Source organism: Dromiciops gliroides, chromosome 2, assembly GCF_019393635.1.
Source record: "Dromiciops gliroides isolate mDroGli1 chromosome 2, mDroGli1.pri, whole genome shotgun sequence".
NCBI classification, from domain to species: domain Eukaryota; kingdom Metazoa; phylum Chordata; class Mammalia; order Microbiotheria; family Microbiotheriidae; genus Dromiciops; species Dromiciops gliroides.
In genome coordinates, this window is record NC_057862.1 from 227998277 (window position 1) to 228017407 (window position 19131).

The window sequence follows — 19131 nt, forward strand, 5'->3', positions numbered from 1 at the left end:
GAACCAGGAGAGCATTGTGCACAATATCATCAACATTGTATGTTGATCAACTGTGATAGACTAGATTCTTCTCACCAATCCAATGGTACAAGAAAGTTCCAAAAGACTCATGATGGAAAAGGCTCTCCAAATCCAGGAAAAAAAAAAAAGGAACTGTGGAATATGGATGCTAATTGGACCATACTATTTCTTTTGTTTTGGTGCTGTTGTTTTTCTTTTTTGAGGTTTTTCCTTTTTGCTCTGATTCTTCTCGTATAATGTAACTAATGCAGAAATATGTTTAATGTTATTATATGTGTGTGTGTGTGTGTGTGTGTGTGTGTGTGTGTGTGTGTGTGTGTGTATAATAACCTGTATCAGATTACCTGCCGTTTAGGGGAGGGGGGGAGGGAGGGAGAAAAATTTGAAATTGGGAATCTTATCTAAACAAATGTTGAAAACTTTTTTAAAAAATCTAATAAAAAAAATAAGTGGCGGAGACATGATTTTAACTCAGATCCCTGATTTCAATGCCACTATGTTCTTTCCATTATACTATGCTGCTTCTCTCAATATGGAAGGCAGAAATATTAAGACTTTTCCTTTAAAATAGTTATTTGGTTTTGACTTGCCTAGGGTCACACAGCTAGTAAGTGTCAAGTGTCTGCCAAATTTGAACTCAGGTCCTCCTGACTCCAGGGGCTGGTGCTCTATCCACTGTGCCACCTAGCTGCCCCTAAAAGATATCCTCTTAAACATACCTGAGAAGTGGTTATCTAGCCATTATTTGAAGACTTATAATAAGTGGGCAGAGGGCAAGACATACTACATTCCTGTATTGACTTTTTTTCTTTAAATTTTTTTCTGGGGGTTGGGTAGTGAGGGTTAAGTGACTTCCCCAAGGTCACATAGCTAGTAAGTGTCAACTGTCTGAATCTGGATTTGAACTCAGGTCCTCCTGACTCCAGGGCTGGTGCTCTAGCCACTGTGCCACCTAGCTGCCCCCAAGACATACTACATTCCAAAGCAGACTATTCCACTTTTGGATAGTTTTAACCTTTAGGAAATTTTTCCTGACATTATACCTAAAATCCTCATTTTAACTTTCACCCATTTTTCCTAGATGTCTACTCCATGCTCCTAATTCTGCCCTCTAGGACCATGCAGGTCATAAGAATCAGAGTTGTCTAACGGCTAGCACTCCAGCCTTGTCAGAAAGGTTGGAGTTTGAACCCTGCCATAGTCACTCAGCAGTTTGACCTTTAGCAAGCCACTTAACACCTCTGAGCCTCAGTTTCCTTATCTGTAAAACCAAGGGGTCAAACTCAATTACCTCCAAGGTCCCTTTCAGCTCTTAAATCTATAATCCTGTATCTGATACCTCTTCCACATGAGGGCCCTCCATATACTTGCAGACACCGCTCATGTTTCCCCTAAGACTGCTCTTCTCTGTGTTCCCTAGTTCCTTTGCTTTAGTTTGATTTGGTTAAAATCCTTTTTTTCTTTAGGGTTTTTTTTTTTTTACTCAGAGCACTATTTGAATGCTAGTATGGTAATCATTACACCACAGCTGTAATATTTTAGCTTTGACCCATTATTAGAGAGAACTATCACCTTATATAGAACTTGGATGAGTAGGTATGTTCCCACTGTCCCCCCCCCCCAATTCCTTTATTAGAAATCTTGATAGCTTCTGTATAGCAGTACTTTCCCCTTCTCTGTTCTGAACAGTGGACTATACCAAAATATCTGTATTTTTTCTTTCTTTCAGGTGGCCCTGAGAATCTTGTTACAAGATTGTCTTCTTCCTCAGACAGGTCAGAGAGTTCCTCTGGGGAAAACCAGACAGTGGATGGAGAATCTCAGGATCTCTCTCACTCAGAGCAGGGTGATAGCTCAGAGAAGCTGGGCCTCATCTCAGAGCCGTCATCTCCACCTGACAACCTTGTACAGCCCAAACCTGACTTGGCCTCCGCCATTAGCAACTGGGTCCAATTTGAAGAAGATACACAATGGACCAGCACCTTATCAGCTACCAAAGAAACAGGTGGGGCTGGTGGGAAGGGTAAGAAAAATGAGATACTAAACTTCCTTGGGAGTTTCTTCTCTGGGAGAGGATTCTATATGAGTATAACTGATGCTCCAGAGTTTGTCTGTCTGAAAATTCTGAATTAATCAACCACATTGAGGGCTGCACATAGGTCTACTTTGGTTTCATCAAGAAACTAGCTTTTGTTAATTTAAGAAAATTGTGTAATGAGACAAACCCTTGTCTTCTTGGGTCCTTTATCCCTGCCCATGACTGCTAATTGTGTTTGTAAACATGTCTCTGTGTATCTACTGAAATCTTACTCCAGTGCCTCAATCTGATCCGTTGTTCTTAAGGGCTTATTTAGGAAAGTAAAAGCCTTAGGAAGGTCCTACCAGTTCATTTGTATTCAGTAAACACTTACTAAGCACCTACTATGTGCATGGTACTGAATGCTAGGAATACAAAGGCAAATGAAACTGTTCCTGCACCCAATAAACAAAGATTCTACTGCAAGGATACAACCTCTACAGATAAATATAAGGAAAACTGGGAAGACTGTAATTATAAGGGCCTGGTGTCAGACTCTGGGTCTCCCATCTGAGGACTTGCTTACCTAATTGGCTCAACATGAGAGGTACGGAAAACTGTTGAGTTTATCATCCACAGGAACTCATGAAGACTATTTTCTTAAGTATAGGAAGGTTGAATCTATGTTGGTAGGAGAGGACTCAGGGCAGCTAGGTGGTATAGTGGATAGAGCACTGAACTCAAAATCAGGAAGACTCCCTTCCATGGGTTCAAATCTGACCTTAGACACTGACTAGCCATGTGACCCTGGGCAAGTTACTTATCCCTGTTTACCTCAGTTTCCTCACCTGTAAAATGAGCTGGAGATGGAAATGGCAAACGACTCCAGTATTTTTGCCAAGAAAACCTCAAAAAGGGGTCACAAAGAGTTGGACATGATTAAAAGGACCCAACAATAGAGAAGGACCCACAGAGGACCTTCAAGTCTGTAGATATAAACATATGCATCTACTAAGCACTGGAATTTTCACCCACCCAACTCTTGTTGAACTAGATAGTAGTATTCTTAAGGGTCACCTTTTTTCATGTATTGCTTTTGTTTCTTTCATCTGTAGCACCTAGGGCAACAGTATGCCTATAGTCCTCAAACTACTTCAGCAGATCTGTGTTACTTGTTGTAACAAGTTGGTGGTGACTGTGTAGACAGCTGATTCAGGAATGACTCCCACATTACTAATAAGTTGCTTCCTGCATGTTACAACATAATCAGTTTAAATTTTGGTGATGTTATGTGGTGCACACTATGTATACCTTTGCCTACCAATTCTTTTCTCAAAGAAAATAGTCATAATACACAGCCAACAAGTATTTGACTTCTCTCATTCTTTATTCCTGAACTATACTGTGTATTCCAAAAGTCTTAGTGCAGTTTTAAGCTATTAAAGCTTAAAAGATGTTACATTTTACGGTGCCTCCAGACTGCCTTTAAAACATAAGCTTTTAAAGCTTAGAATTAAACTGTCACTTTAGGGACATGCTGTGTATCCTAACAAATTTCTTGTCATCCTCACCTATTCTTTTATTTGCTTTCAAGTTCCTGAGGAGCATAGTATTTGTTGATTTAACTCTGAGGACCTTATTGATTTCTTCATAGAATTTCTTTTGCCTTTTTATCCACTGTAACTAACAGTTGTTGTGGCTAAGATGCAATTATTTTTATGGTGAAACAGTCCTGCCAATAGAATGATTCCCCCACCCCCAAAGGTCAGCCCAGCTAAATATGGAGAGGCCTTATCACCAGTGGTCTGATTTCTTTTTGGTAAATTATTTGGCCGTGGCACTTGTTGCAATAATAGTGGGAACGTGGTGGAAAAGGGGGCAAAGAGTACTAAAAATCATACCATTTACTCTACATTGTAGTACTCTACAATGCAAAATCCTTGTTCAATGACCAATCAGAAAAGTGATATACTATTTGATGAAGTGCACTTGATGAAGTCTTGCAACTAGAAGGAAAAAAAAATTGTAGTTAAAAGGAAAGAAGGGTCATAGGCTTTCCTTGGAGAAGCAAAGGAGTTGGTAGAGTCTGTTTTATTGTACATGAAAAGCAATGACAACAAAAAAGATCTGGTATATTTGGGGATCTCCTATTGTAACAATCATGAAAATATATAAGAAGAGCACCATGCATTAAGTAGGTACTCAGTAAATATTTGGCAATAATGACACCCCACATTTATATGAAGTTTCCACTTTAATAGACATTATATTATTTGGTCCTTTCAATGACCTTGTGAAGTAGGTAGGGGAGTGGACAAGTGTCCACATTCGGGTGTCAGAACTGGGTCTTGTACCCAAATCTTCTAACTGCCAACTCCAATATACAAGTTGTCTAAAGTGAAATGGAACTCTTCATCACTATATTTATTAGATACTCACCAACTTATGCAATGTAAAAGTTGAACAAAGAGTCATATTTTTTTACACAAGAAGTCTTGATACAGGCAAATATCCTTCAGTGCTGATTCAACACATATAGTTCACTGGAAATGAGTAGGGCAGCTCTGTTTTAAATGAATATGGGATGGAAAGACAAGGCTATTGGGTGTGTTAGAATTTTTCTTTTTTGACTTCTTGTCAACTCAGTGAAATGAAATAAAATACAAAATGATCTTTAGTCCTTTGTGGGCCACTTTTGCTTCTGAAATGACAGTGTCACAGTGGGGAGAAAGAAAACAGGATTTTAGACCATCTATAAACTTGAACTTGACCATTGGTGCTCATCAAAATATGAAATTCTTATCTAATAACCACTGTATATCTATATTATTAGAGAAACTGAATCATACTGATCTTGACATTCTTGATTTAAACAAAACCAGAAGAAATAAGGAATTTTTAGCTAAATGTTAAAATGATTCAGGTTCCCCTTGGAGAGGCATATAACATTAGTTAGTTAATCAACAAAAATTTTATTAAGTACCTACTACGGACTACATACTGTTCTAAATACTAGGGATAAAAAGAAAGGCAAATGACAGTCTTTGTCCTTGAGGACCCTACAAACAAACAAATATGTATACAAACAAACTATATACAGGGTAAATAGGAAATAATTAAGAAGGGAAGGTGCTAGAATTAAGAGGGATGAGGAAAGGCTTACTGTAGAAGGTGATGTTTTAGCTAAAGGAAGGACTTGAAGGAAGCCAAGGAAACAGAGATGAGGAAGGATGAGGGATAGCCAGAGAAAATGCCTGGACCTGGGGCAGCTAGGTGGTGTAGTGGATAGAGCACCGGCCCTGGAGTCAGGAGGACCTGAGTTCAAATCCAGTCTCAGACACTTGACACTTACTGGCTGTGTGACCCTGGGCAAGTCACTTAACCCCAATTGCCTCACACAAAAAAAAATGCCTGGAACTGAGAGATACATTTGTCATCTTCATGGAACAGGATGTGTTATTAAATCAAAGAGTGCAAAGAAGATAGAATATGTAAGAGGACTGGAAGGGGTGGGGAGAAGGGATGAAGGGCTTTGAACATCAAATAGAAGATTTTATATTTAGTACTGGAGGTGTTGAAGAACCACTGGTGTTTATAGAGTAGCGGGTAACATGGTCAGACCTGTACTTTACGAAAATCACAGTTCTTGAATGGAGGATGAACTGGAATGGGGAAAGATTTGTGTCAGACAGATAAACCCAGGCATGAGGAGATAAGGGCCTGTACCAGGTTGTGGCAGTAGTGATGGGAGTATATTTAAGAGATGTTGAAAAGATGAAACGGACAGCCTTTGACAACAATTGGACATGAGGAATTTGGGGGGTGACAGATAGTGAAGAGTCCAAGATGACACCTAGGTTGGGAGCCTGGGAGGATGGTGGTGTCCTTGACAGCAGTGGAAGAATTAAGTAGGGCAGAGGGTTTAGGGGAAAAGATAATAAGTTCAGTTTTGGACAGGTAGAATTTAAGATGTCTGCAGACCATGTAGTTCCAGGTGTCTGAAAGGAAGTTGAGGATGCAAGACTGGAGGTCAGCAGAGAGATTAGGATTGGATAAGTAGATATGAAAATCATCAGCATAGAGATAATAATTAAATCTGTTGGAGCTGATGAGATCACCAAGTGAGGTGGTATAGAGGTAGAAGAGAAGAGGGCCCAGGACAGAGACTTTTGGGACACCCAAAGTTAGTGAACATGACCTGGATGACGATCTAGCAAAGGAGACTGAGAAGGAGATATCAGATAGGTAGGGGGAGAACTGGGAGAGAACAGTGTCCTGAAAACCTAGAGAGAAGAGAGCATCAATGAGAAGAGGGTGATCAACAGTGTCAAAGGCTGTGGAGAGGTCAGGAAGAATGAGTACTGAGAAAAAGGCCATTGGACTTGGCAGTTAGGAGACCATCGATAACTTTAGAGAGAATAGTTTTGGTTGAATGATGAGGATGGATGCTAGATTATAGGGAGTTAAGAGTGTGAGAGGAGAAGAAGTAGGGATATCTATGTAGATGGCCTTCTCAAGGACTTTAGCCACAAATAGATATTGGATAATAGTAGGGATGCAAGGATCACGTGAAGGTTTTTTGAGGATGGGGGAGACATGGGCATTTTTATGGACAGTAGGGAAGGGGCCAGAGGACAGGGAGAGATTGCAAATAAGTGAGAGGGGTGGGGCTAGGTGATGGAGTGGATAGAGCACCGGCCCTGGATTCGGGAGTACCTGAGTTCAAATCCGGCCTCAGACACTTGACACTTACTAGCTATGTGACCCTGGGCAAGTCACTTAACCCCCATTGCCCTGCAAAAAAAAAAAAAGAAAATAAGTGAGAGTGAGGATATCAGAAGGGACAATCCACTGGAAGATATGGGGTGTAATGGAATCACTTATGCAGGTAGAGGGGTTTGCCTTGGCAAGTACTATGTGAAGCAGTAGTGAAGGAGGCAGAAGGCACCTGAGTGATATGAGATGAATGGGAGGGAAGAAAAGAGAACTCTGCCTCAATTTTTTCAGTAATATATGAGGAAAGGTTCTCAACTGAGAGGGTGGGGTGAGGTTGGGTAGCCAAAGGAGGGTTGAGGAGGGATGAAAAGATTTGAAAGAGATGTTGTGGAAAAAGTAGTAGGTAGATAGGGATTGTTTGGCAGTAGTTAGGGCCCAGTTGAGGTTGTGTAACAACTGCATAGTGCATGTTGTCATGGTGTTTGCATGAGTTTCTCCACCATTGTTCAGCAGTCCATATGTAGAAGTGAAGGCAACAGATGGTAGGAGTGAAAAAAGCTGAAGCTTAGCAGTGCAAGATTGGCTATATAATGAGGAAGCCAGGGACCCAAGAGAAAAGGACAGTATAGATTTTTTTTTTTGGTGAGGCAATTGGGGTTAAGTTACTTGCCTAGGGTCACACAGCTAGTAAGTGTCAAGTGTCTGAGGTCAGATTTGAACCGAGGTCCTCCTGAATTCAGGACTCGTGCTCTATTCACTGTGCCACCTAGCTGCCCCAAAGGTATTCTCTTCTATGAAAATTCTAATATGATATTTGTAATGAGTATAGATTTGAACTGGTTCACCAAGAGGTCAGGATGGGGAAAGGAGGAGAGTGTAACTTGTGCAGGAGTGATGGTCTGGGATACTACTGAGGAATCAAGGGATTGGAGGTCACAATATAAAGAAGAATAGGTTTTGGTATGGGAAAGCAGAGGTAGAGGTGGAAAGCCAGTAGATTATGAACACATAGGAGAATCTCAGAGTTCATGAACATGGAGTTGTTGCATTTGTAGGTGATGGCAAGATCAAGGGTATGACCATCTTTATGTGTGACTAAGGTAGGGTAGAAGTACTCATGAGAAAGGATAAGAGCAAGATGTTTATGGTATTTGAGGGAGTATCAATATATATGTTGAAGTCCTCTAATATGAGGGTAGAAGTTGGAAAGGTGAGAAAAATTGTGAGCCAGGTACTGAATTCTTTTCTTATCTTTTTTTTTTGTGAGACAATTGGGGTTGACTTACCCAGGGTCACACAGCTACTAAGTGTTAAGTGTCGGAGGCCAGATTTGAACTCAGGTCCTCCTGAATCCACGGCCGGTGCTCTATTCACTGTGCCACCTAGCTTCCCCCAGGTACTGAATTCATTGAGGAAAGAAAGGGATTGTCCTGGAGGTCTATGACAATAGCTATTGCAATTTTGATTGGGAGGAAAATGGATTGTATGAACCTCGAGGGAAGAGAGGTTGCTGACTTGAGGATGGTAGGGGGAGAACCTGGAAGTGGCTATGAGGAGCAAGAAATATTCTATTTCCCCCACCTTGACCAGTGATCTGAGGCAGTGAGTGAAAGTGCAGCCTGTACTGAAAAAGGTGGCCGGGAAAGCTGTGCCAGTGGAGGTGGAATGGGACAGAGGAAATTCAGGTCTCATTGATTGCCAGAAGATGTAAGGAGTGGGAGATGAAAAGATTTAAGATGAAGGTAAGTTTGTTGCCTGTGGAACCAACATTCCAGAAGACTCTGTGAAAGTGATGGGTAGGGGCAGCTAGGTGGCACAGTGGATAGAGCACCAGCCCTGGATTCAGGAGTACCTGAGTTCAAATCCGGCCTCAGACCCTTGAAACTTACTAGCTGTGTGACCCTGGGCAAGTCACTTAACCCCAATTGCCTCACCAAAAAAAAAAAGTGAGGGGTAGCAGTTAGTTGATGGGAATAAAGAATTGGGTGGTAAGGGATGGGGAATGGTGTTTGGATGATACCTCCAGGGGTTCAGAATCACTGGAATGTGTGAGACATGTTCTGTGTGAGTGTGTTAATCACTTGAAAGGCACCTCTCCTCTTCCCTGAGGAGCCTGGAGATCATGCAGGAGACATTCACAGCACAAGCTATAGTTTCTTGTAGTACAAGTCTGTTTCTACTTTCTTCTTCCTTCCCAAGGCTGGAGATCGGGCAGGAGATGGCAGAGCAGGAGATGGAAGACAAGAAGCCCTGTATTGCCTTTCCTCTTCTTCCCTCAGGGGACATGCACAGCATGTGATGGAAGGCAAATGGAAATTCTTGCCTTACCTCTCCTCTTCCCACTAGAAGCTAGATATCAGCAAGTGGCCATAGCAGGAGGTCATGCCTATGCTGGAGGAGATGGAAATTGACTCACACAAATGAATAATGCCCCCCTGTACCAGTGCTGCCTTTTAGTGGAGCTGCCCAAAGACAATAAGAAACATCACTTCATGGGACTTTTTATCATTTTGAATTGTTATGCTCATAAGTTCTTTGTAAAAAGATCTCTTTGACAGTAATTGCAAATCATGCAATTACAACAGCTGTTGCAGAAAATGAAGAGGTAGAGGGATTCTGTGAAGACCTTAAGAAGACCCTCTAAATTTAATCAACTCTCATAAGCTATGTCTTTAATGAAAAGGTGGGAATAGATGGGGATAGCAGCAAACATATTGGAAAATGTGGATAAGGAAAAGATTGAAGAAAGCCCAAAGATTGGTAGACTACACAGAATCCTCATTCTTATACGTTGTGAACACCTTCTTTGAGAAAAAAAAAAGGTAGGCACTGCTCATGGTGAGCACTAAATAACACCAAAATTGGTTATATTTTAACAAACAGAAAATGACTTGCTGCTGATCTGGGAATTGTTCCTAAATCAGATATCTGTTGTGTAGTCAGGCCAGCAACTTGTTAGAACAAAGACTGAAATTAGTACAAAGCTAGAAGGAAGAATAAAAATAAGGAAAAGTTATAGTATTGGATTTTGTTGTTTTTTTTTGGGGGGGGGCAATGGGGGTTAAGTGACTTGCCCAGGGTCACACAGCTAGTAAGTGTCAAGTGTCTGAGGCTGGATTTGAACTCAGGTACTCTTGAATCCAGGGCTAGTGCTCTATCCACTGCGCCACCTAGCTGCCCCATAGTATTGGATTTAAACAACTGCATTCTGATCTACTCAAATTACTGATAATGAAAAGTGGATAATATAAGGAAGAGAGGGCACATATACATAATATAAAAATTTTATACCTAAGGTTAATTGATGCAAATCAGTTACCATGACAAAATCAAAAGGGTCTAAAAAACACCCTGACATACACATTACTTACTTGCCATGTGGAAAAAAGATGGCAGCATAAAGCAAAAGTAGTTTAAAATATATAGAATATTTTAATTATTTTCATCATCTCTCTTTTTTTTTAACAGCCCAGGATAATGTAAAGTAACTACTTTTATACTTTCAGGAAGATTGATACATAAAACATCAAGCCAAGGTATAGTTTGAGGGACTTCTGAATAGTCATCTTATAGTTTACTTCAGCTACACCATGTCTTCCAGGTCCATGTCTTCTGGAAAATCTATCAGTCAACTCTGACCAAGAGACCCAGATCTTGAGACCTCTGAAACACAATATTGCCTCTAAGGTTGGACACATTCATCTCAAGATTGGTTTGGTCACCTACCATAAGACAAAGTAAAACAAAACAGAAGAGGCAACCAGAAGCCCAGGCTCAAGCTCACCTTGCTCAACCCCTTGCTCTAGCTTCCATGTGGGAGTGGTTGACAGGTTGAAGGTTCTGTGAGATTTAAAATTGGATATTAGATCATAAATCTCCCCTGGCGTCTTTCAGTTATCCTAACCGACTGTTAAAAACTTTCATATTTTACCACAGTTCTTTCTTCCCCCACCCCTTACAGGAAGTCCCAGAATTATCATCAGGCCACCTGCATAATAAGCCAGAAATTGTCTCTCCTATTTAACTGATATGTCCCTCCCTCTATTGCCATCATTGGGCTAAGGGGAATATTTTGTCACCCTAAAACAGCTGAGCCAATACATATGGTGACTACAAGCAGTCAGGGCAGTTCTATGAATACTCCATGGGGTACAATCCTCATTACATACATGCTTGGGACAGCCAGTACAAATGGACAAGGAATTGGGCCAAGAATTAAATAGGAGGAGGAGAGCATGCTGGATTGTCTTTGGAAAAACTTTCAGTGCTCCATTAATGACCCCAAACTTTTCCCAGAAACAAAAGGACCATCTTTTTCATGGCAATATTCCACTAGCCATGAGTCATGAAATAGTACACAGTCTGTGAAGAATTAAAAGTGAGTATCACACAGAGGGCAGTGGAGAGGTGGATGTGAGCAGGCTGCAACACATAACAAATAAGAAACTTTAAGGAACCGGACTAAATATGTATATGATTGAAAGGGAACATGGGCTGAGCATGGGGTAGGGATAAGGATAAAGCTAGCAGGTATCCAGCCTGAGTGTTTGCCTGGTAGGAATGGTGGTGGTGGTGGTGGTGGTGGTGGTGGTAGTAGTAGTAGTAGTATCCTTGTGATGTCTAGAGAAAGCAAAGAGAGCTTGTAGTGTGTTGGGTGGATCCTCTTGTCTAGAACTTATGGAAAGACATGGACAACAGTTGCCAAGGTTAAGTAGGCATGAAATAGGTTGCAGCCACCACTGTTGGAGGAAATATCTACATTGATGAGATCACAGATCTGAGTAGTAAAGCTCAATATTGATACTCTGCAGAGAATACCTTTCTTCCCCCCTTTTTTTTTGGTGAGGCAATTGGGGTTAAGTGACTTGCCCAGGGTCACACAGCTAGTGAGTATAAGTGTCTGAGGCCGGCTTTGAACTCAGGTAATCCTGATTCCAGGGCCAGTGCTCTATCCACTGCGCCACCTAGCTGCCCTCTGAGGTCATATTTGAACTCAGATCCTCCTGACTCCAGGGCCGGTACTCTATCCACTGTGCCACCTGGCTGCCCCCCTTTTCTTCCTTTTTTGAGTGACAATTACACTTCTCCAGGAACATTGACATTTAGATTTTTCCAGAAGGAAAGGCTGAGAGTAGGTTGTATGTGGCTTTGCTAGTTTGTTTCTCTGGTATAGCTTTTCTCATTTTGTGGCTATCCCATCCCTCTAGGTAGGTGTCCTTTATATTGGTGATGTATGTATGTATGTATAAATATATACACATATAGAATATATACATGTGCATAAAATGTACATACACAGATGTGTGTACTTGCACATACATGTATGTGTGTATGCTAACATTTATAAAGCACTTATGTGCCAGGCAGTGTGCTAAGCACTTGACAATTTTTATATCATTTGATCTTTAAAAAAATTTTTTTTGCAGGGCAATTGGAGTTAAGTGACTTGCCCAGGGTCACACAGCTAGTAAGTGTTAAGTATCTGATGGTGGATTTGAACTCAGGTCCTCCTGAATCCAAGGCCAGTGCTTTATCCATGGCACCACCTAGCTGCCCCCTATATCATTTGATTTTTACAACCTTAGGGGGTAGGTGCTGTTATTATCCCCATTTCATAGATAAGGAAACTGAGGCAAGCAGATTTTAGGTGACTTGCCCTAGCTAGTAAGTCACTGAGGCCAGATTTGAACTCAAGTAGAGAGACATATATGGACAGAGCCAGACAGAGATATATAGAGCCAGATAGATATATATGGTATATAATGCATATATATTTATAATATATAATCTGAGGGCAGTTTCTTGGCTAGTATGACTATTAAAAGTACTGTCAAATTGGTTCTAATTAGCTCTAATCTCACTTAATGCTTATCAAATGCCTTTTGATGACTTTTTTCTTGATCTCTTTCATAGAAGAGGGGGTTTATAATTGGGTGAAAATGAGGGAAGAGGGGGACATAATAAACTTTTCTTTAGGCCTGCTCCTTACTGTTGAATGTCTCTATTCTTCTCTCTCTCTTTTCTTTATTTTTGGTCTCTACTCTTCTAACCATTCCTGATGTGAATTAGGAGAAAATTTTACTCAGTGGATGGCCATCAGATCATAGGATTCTGAGCCAGTCTGAACCTTAAATATCCTATAGTCCAACTTTATAGAGGAGGAGACCTATGGCTAGAAGAGGTGAAGTGATTTTCCCTATTACATTGCTAGTTAGGAACAGAGCTGGGATTCCAACCCAGGTCCTCTTCCTCCAAATCTCATTTTCTTTCTCCTATACTACTAGGAAATCACCACTTTTAGATGTATCATAGTAAAACTTGAACTTGAAAATTATCTGATTGTTGATGGCACGTTCAAAGTATGCAGCTGTTCTGGTGATAGTGTTAAGAAATGAAAATAAAATTCTGTTTTTCTTGATGATTTCGTAATCCTAGATGTGTCCTTGGGAAAATCCCAGTAGAGTTTACTGGATTAGGAACAATATAATACAATAAACATTTATTAAGCACCTACTATGTGTTAGGCACTGTGCTAAACTGTGGATTCAGTCCCTGTTCTCAAGGAGGGCAACCTAATGGGAGAATACAGTACATTAAAGGAAGGTGAAAAGAGAAGGGGAGTGCCAAAGGGTAGCCAGCCAGAGGTTTCCATGTTGTCATCACTATCGTGAAAAAGTTAAAAAGTCATGATGGGGGCAGCTAGTGGCGCAGTGGATAAAGCACCAGCCCTGGAGTCAGGAGTACCTGAGTTCAAATCCGGCCTCAGACACTTAACACTTACTAGCTGTGTGACCCTGGGCAAGTCACTTAACCCCAATTGCCTTACGGAAAAAAAAAAAGAAAAAAAACAAAAACAAAAAAAATGTCATGATGGCTGGATAAAACTTTGAAGCATGTAAATTTTCTAATCCTGAAATCAATGCTTAAGAGACCTAGGAACTGTAGAGGAAAATGAAAATATATTTCTGTGAATAAGGTGGCATGGGGTGGGAGGGGGGGTTGTGCTAGAATACAAATACTAGCATAAAGAGTGATGGCCTGGGGGTCAGCTAGGTGGTGCAGTGGATAAACACCGGCCTTGGATTCAGGAGTACCTGAGTTCAAATCTGGCCTCAGACACTTGACACTAACTAGCTGCATGACCCTGGGCAAGTCACTTAACCCTCATTGCCCTGCAAAAAAAAAAAAAAAGAAGAAGAAGAGCGATGGCTTTCAGGAAGCTTAAATTCTAAAGCTAATTAAGTAAGACTTTTTACTTTCCCCTAGAAGTAGTTGTGGATTTAAGTGAGTTTTGACTAGTTTGGCATAATATAGAAAGATCCTGGAGGTTTTGGAAGTGTGGGTGGATTGGATGCATGCAAAGAGGGGTGAGGTTGAAAAAAGAAGCAACAATCTTTGGGAGCTTTTTCATCTTTTTCAGTAGTACCATTAAGTTTAATAAGAGGAGAATCCTTCTTTTCCTTTCTGAGTATAGTTCTGTTCCTTCCCTCTATCTCATGTATTCCATGATGCTTACATCTTCCGTCTGTCTGGAGCATTCTGTTCCAATGTCTACCTCAGGAAATGGTTTTAAATTATATTAATAATTACTAATTATTAAATAATGATTTATTCTTTTTTTTGCGGGGCAATGAGGGTTAAGTGACTTGCCCAGGGTCACACAGCTAGTAAGTGTCAAGTGTCTGAAGCTGGATTTGAACTCAGGAACTCCTGAATCCTGGGCCGGTGCTTTATCCACTGTGCCACCTAGCTGCCCCCAATAATGATTTATTCTGATGAGAATGTCCTAAAAGAGTTGTCCCTTTCTGAAGAATGCCTATTCTATTTGACTTAAAACAATATTTGGAAGAATGAGAATGGATCTCTATTTGCCTTTTCTTGGATTTCAAGTATTGTCTCAGTGAGTTATGCAATAACTTAATGTCTTGCCATGCACTAAGAAATAGGAACAGAGAGTAATTTCACAGAGAAGAACTTGACTGGGGAATATCTTCTAGGTTACCCTTAACCTTCCATGGTTTCTATCTCTGCACTTCCTCTGTGGTAAATCCAGCAGCACTGAAGATGGCCAGTGTCAGAAGGTGGACTTTAGGTTGCACACATACCTAAGGGGGCCTAAATGATGCAAAAGAAGGTTGGATTACCGCCTAGAACGGGAATGTACTGTTTGGCCTAATTAAAATGCAAGAAGGCTGTAACCATAGTGGAGTTGGAGACAAAGAGGCTGTCTTTAATGTTAAATCTCTTATTTTGTGCCTTTTGAATAGCCAGGCCAGACCGTCTGGGGAGCTTAGTGAGAGTAACAGAAGGGCAAAGCCAATGAAGTTTTCAATAACCATCCAGCAGCCCCAATGGCCAGGGTATTTATTTCATTGTGCACTGAAACGTCCTGAGTGAGGCTGATTGGATAACCAAGAGCAACAGCTTGGTGATGAGAACAGCCCTAGATATGTATAAACACTCAAAGGGGACAGTTCATCTATGGATTTCTTTAAAACCCTAGTTAGGAGAGGATACAAGATAGAGAAATGCCTTCTTGGTCAGATTCTTAGCCCAAGAAATAGGAGATGAATAATCTTTCTCAGATGGCATAAAAACAAAACAAAAACAGAAAGAGAGGCAGTAGCCTATTTTTAGAATTTTGTATGGGACTGGAAGAGAGGTACAAACTTTAGGGTCCAGAGGATGGCAGGAATTCAGAGATGGAAAAGAGACTACCCCTTGGGACTAATGTAAAATAAGAGTGCCCTCTGGTGCATGATTGAGGCCACTCTAAAATGTCTTCAATGATAAAACTAACATCTTTTGTCTTGAGGGACACTCCTTCATATCTCTCAGTGTTAAGTGTTTTTCCCAAAGTGGTAGCAAACCGACCTTAAATACTGTGTGATCCCTAAGTTTAAGTTAATTTGGGGTTTTTTTTTTGGAGATAGTTGTAAATAGGACATGTGAAAAAGCACACAAAAAGAAAAGTATGCAGGAATTGTCAAATTAAAAATTGCTGATCCAGGAATTACTTTACTGAATCTGGCATTTTTACTGAACCATGAACCAAACCAAAGTGATATCTTTCCCCACCCTCCCACCCCCCCCAAAAATTATCAACCTACTCAACCTGTTCAAATCCAAATTGACTCAATACGCGATATTTTCTAAAACTATTAAAATGGGTGAATCATAGCTTCTCTGGACCCTGTAAAATACAGGGGATTAGATTATCTTTTTGGTACCTTCCAGTCCTTAACCTAGGAGGCTATGATCCTGGTCTCCAAGATGAATTGTTATTTTGAATCATTGAACAGGAAGGAAGGAAGAAAAGAAGCAAGTAAACATGTCTTAAGCACCTGCTTATGTGCCAGGTACTATGCTAAGCACTTTACAAATATCTCACAGTCCTCACAAAAACCCTGGAAGGTAGGAGCTATTATTATCCCCATTTTACGGATAAGGAAATCGAGGCAGATAGGGGTTAATTGATTTGCCCAGGGTCACATAGCTAGTAATTATCTGAGGGTAGATTTGAACTCAGGTCTTCCAGATTCCAGTCTAATCCATCTATCCATCATGCCACCTAGCTGCTTCCACTGTAGTCATGTGGAAAATGTTAGTGCACTAGACCAAGCTATCTGACCAAGCAACTATAGCTATGTGGAAGCAGCATGGTACAGTGTAAAGACCACTGGATTGGGACTCTGAGGACCTGGGTTCAAATCCTGTCCCTAATGCTTACTCATTGTAAGTACTTGGACAACTTCTTTAACCTCCCAGGACCTGAATTTCTTCATCTGTAAAATGAGAAGGTTTGGAATAGATGGCCTTTGAGATCCCTTCTAACTTTAGCTTTGTGATTCTATAACCAACCTCTTTGAACCTCAGTTTCTTCATCTATGGAAGTAAAGGACTGGAGTAGATGACTTGACATCTCATTCCATTCACAGAATTAGAATTTGGAAGGGACCTAGAGGTGATCCAGGCCAACCTATATTTGAATAGGATATATATCTACAATATCTCTGAAGGGGTCATCATGGCTCTGTTTGAAGACTTCTATATCTATCTATCTATCTATCTATCTATCTATCTATCTATCTATCTATCTATCTATATCTATCTATCTATCATCTATGTCTGTCTATCCATTCATTCATTCATTCATTCATTCATTCATTCATTCATTTATTTAGCAAGGCAATGAGGGTTAAGTGACTTGCTAAGGATCACACAGCTATTAATTTGTCAAGTGTGAGACTGGATTTGAACTCAGGCCTTCCTGAATCCAGAGCCGGTGCTTTATCCACTTTGCCACCTAGCTGTCCCTGAAGACTTCTCTTAATGGAAAACCAACTACCTCCCGAGGCATCCTATTTCCCCTTTTGGACAGCTCAAATTATTAGGTAGTTTTCCTGGACATGGAGGTAGAATTTGCCCCTGCAAATTCCACCAATCATTCTTAGTTCTTCTGCCTTTTGAGGCCAAGAAGTCCAGTCTCTTTTACATGGCAGCCTTTCAGATTATTATTATTTTTTTTTTTTAGTGAGGCAATTGGGGTTAAGTGACTTGCCCAGGGTCATAGAGCTGGTAAGTGTTAAGTGTCTGAGGCCAGATTTGAACTCAGGTCCTCCTGACTCCAGGGCCGGTGCTCTATCCACTGCGCCACCGAGCTGCCCCAAGCCTTTCAGATTCTTGAAGACTGGTTTCGTATCCCTTTTACTCAGTATTCTCTAATGAAACATCCCCAGTTCCTTCAACCAATCCGTCCAGTCCAGTATCATTCCGGTTGCCCTTCTTTATGTCTCATTTTTTTAAAAGTTTACTCAAACCAAAGAATGTGCAGATAGTCCCAAAATGTTGTTCTAATTATAGGATGCTTACACTTCCATGTGGATAAATTGATTTTGTAGAGAGCATAGAACTACCTTCATTTACTTTGTATGCATGAAAGTTCCTTCACCATCAAGGCAGTTTTGAAGCAAAGCACATCATGAATTACAGGATATGCATAACTACAAATACAGAAGGTCTTTTATTTCTGAAATATTAGCCTCACAACACAAGCAAAAACACTAGTTTACCCCTGTCCTTCAGAGCTCTTCTTTGAAAAGCTTGAGCTCAGGCCTCCCCATTATGTCTGATGAAGCTAATTTCTGAACCCAGAGAAAGACTCATTTATGAGGATCTATCCAATGACTAGAAAATGTAGCCATTCAAGTGAATCAGAGGAGGGACATTTGAAAGGTCTGCTTAGCAGGAAGACACTAAGACCAAGCTCTTCTTTTTTCCCCTTTCTGTATTTTGGACAAAAAATAAATATGTTCATAAATTTAAGGGCAAAATACATTTTCCTCATGAATGGGAGACATCTTGTGTTCTGAAATACCCTGCAAGATTAGCATTTTTCTATTAGACTATTTGAAGTAGCAATAACAATAACTAGCATGTTCTTTTAGCACTTAAAAGTTGCAAAGCATTTTATCTGTGTCTTCTCTTTTGATTCTCACTACAATCCTGGTAGGTAGGTGCTATCATTATTCTCATTTGACACATGAAGAACTGAAGCAAAAAGAGTGACTGACCCACTCCTAGTAAGTATCTGAATCGAGATTTGAACTCAGGTCTTCCTGACTACAAATCTGGCCTCTATGCACTGCAATACTTAGCTCCCTGAGAATATAAATTCTACCCGTTCCACCCTCAATCCTTTCCTGTGTGTCAGCTGCTATAGCCCTTAAATCCTGATTGGTTTGACAAACTGAAAGCTACATATGTTTGTAGGTTTTTAGCTAAGAGTTTTAACTAGACTAATGTAGTTTTAGCTAAAGCTTAATCCTTGGTTTCTCATTTTTTTAACTTTTTCTTTGAATTCTCAAATAATTCCAGGTTCTTTGATTCTCATTTAACCAAATAGATTAAGAGAGCTAATCTATCCTTTTTATGACTGCAAGCTTCAGTTCAGCAAATTGTTTCTATCAACTAGGGGTTTCCTTTTATAAATTGATATGGTGGGTGGAGGGGAGCTACTCTGAGAAGCCCACACTTTGACAACCACTGGTCTATGAGATCAGGGTTTGGAATGGCTTCCTGGGTACATGAGGTATATAAAAAGCCTAGCCTATGAGGGTTACTCAGGCTTGAAAAAGAATTCTCTCTATCCTGTGACTCAGTAGACCTTTCTGACCAGATAGACAACAACCAAGCTCCTTGAGGACAGGATTTTTTTATTGTTGTTATTTTTGTTGTTTTTAAGTTCTAAAGTAAGTTTTAAGTTATTAAGTAAGCACTTAATACATAGCTGGATTGACTGTTTGATAGATGGGCAAGTAGTTGAGAACCTTGCTATTTAGAATTAGTGTTGTATCTTTATTGATCTTTTTTATGAC

General features: G+C 40.4%; 1 protein-coding gene across 2 annotated transcripts in view; it reads left to right on the forward strand.

The window, feature by feature from the left end:
- STON2 (stonin 2) overlaps nt 1-19131 on the forward strand; it is a 194908-nt gene that overhangs the window by 48347 nt on the left and 127430 nt on the right. For both annotated transcript variants that reach the window (XM_043988490.1, XM_043988489.1), the window contains one exon: nt 1751-2026. In XM_043988490.1, coding sequence (XP_043844425.1) covers nt 1751-2026 — 276 coding nt within the window. The remainder of the gene's footprint in view (nt 1-1750; nt 2027-19131) is intronic.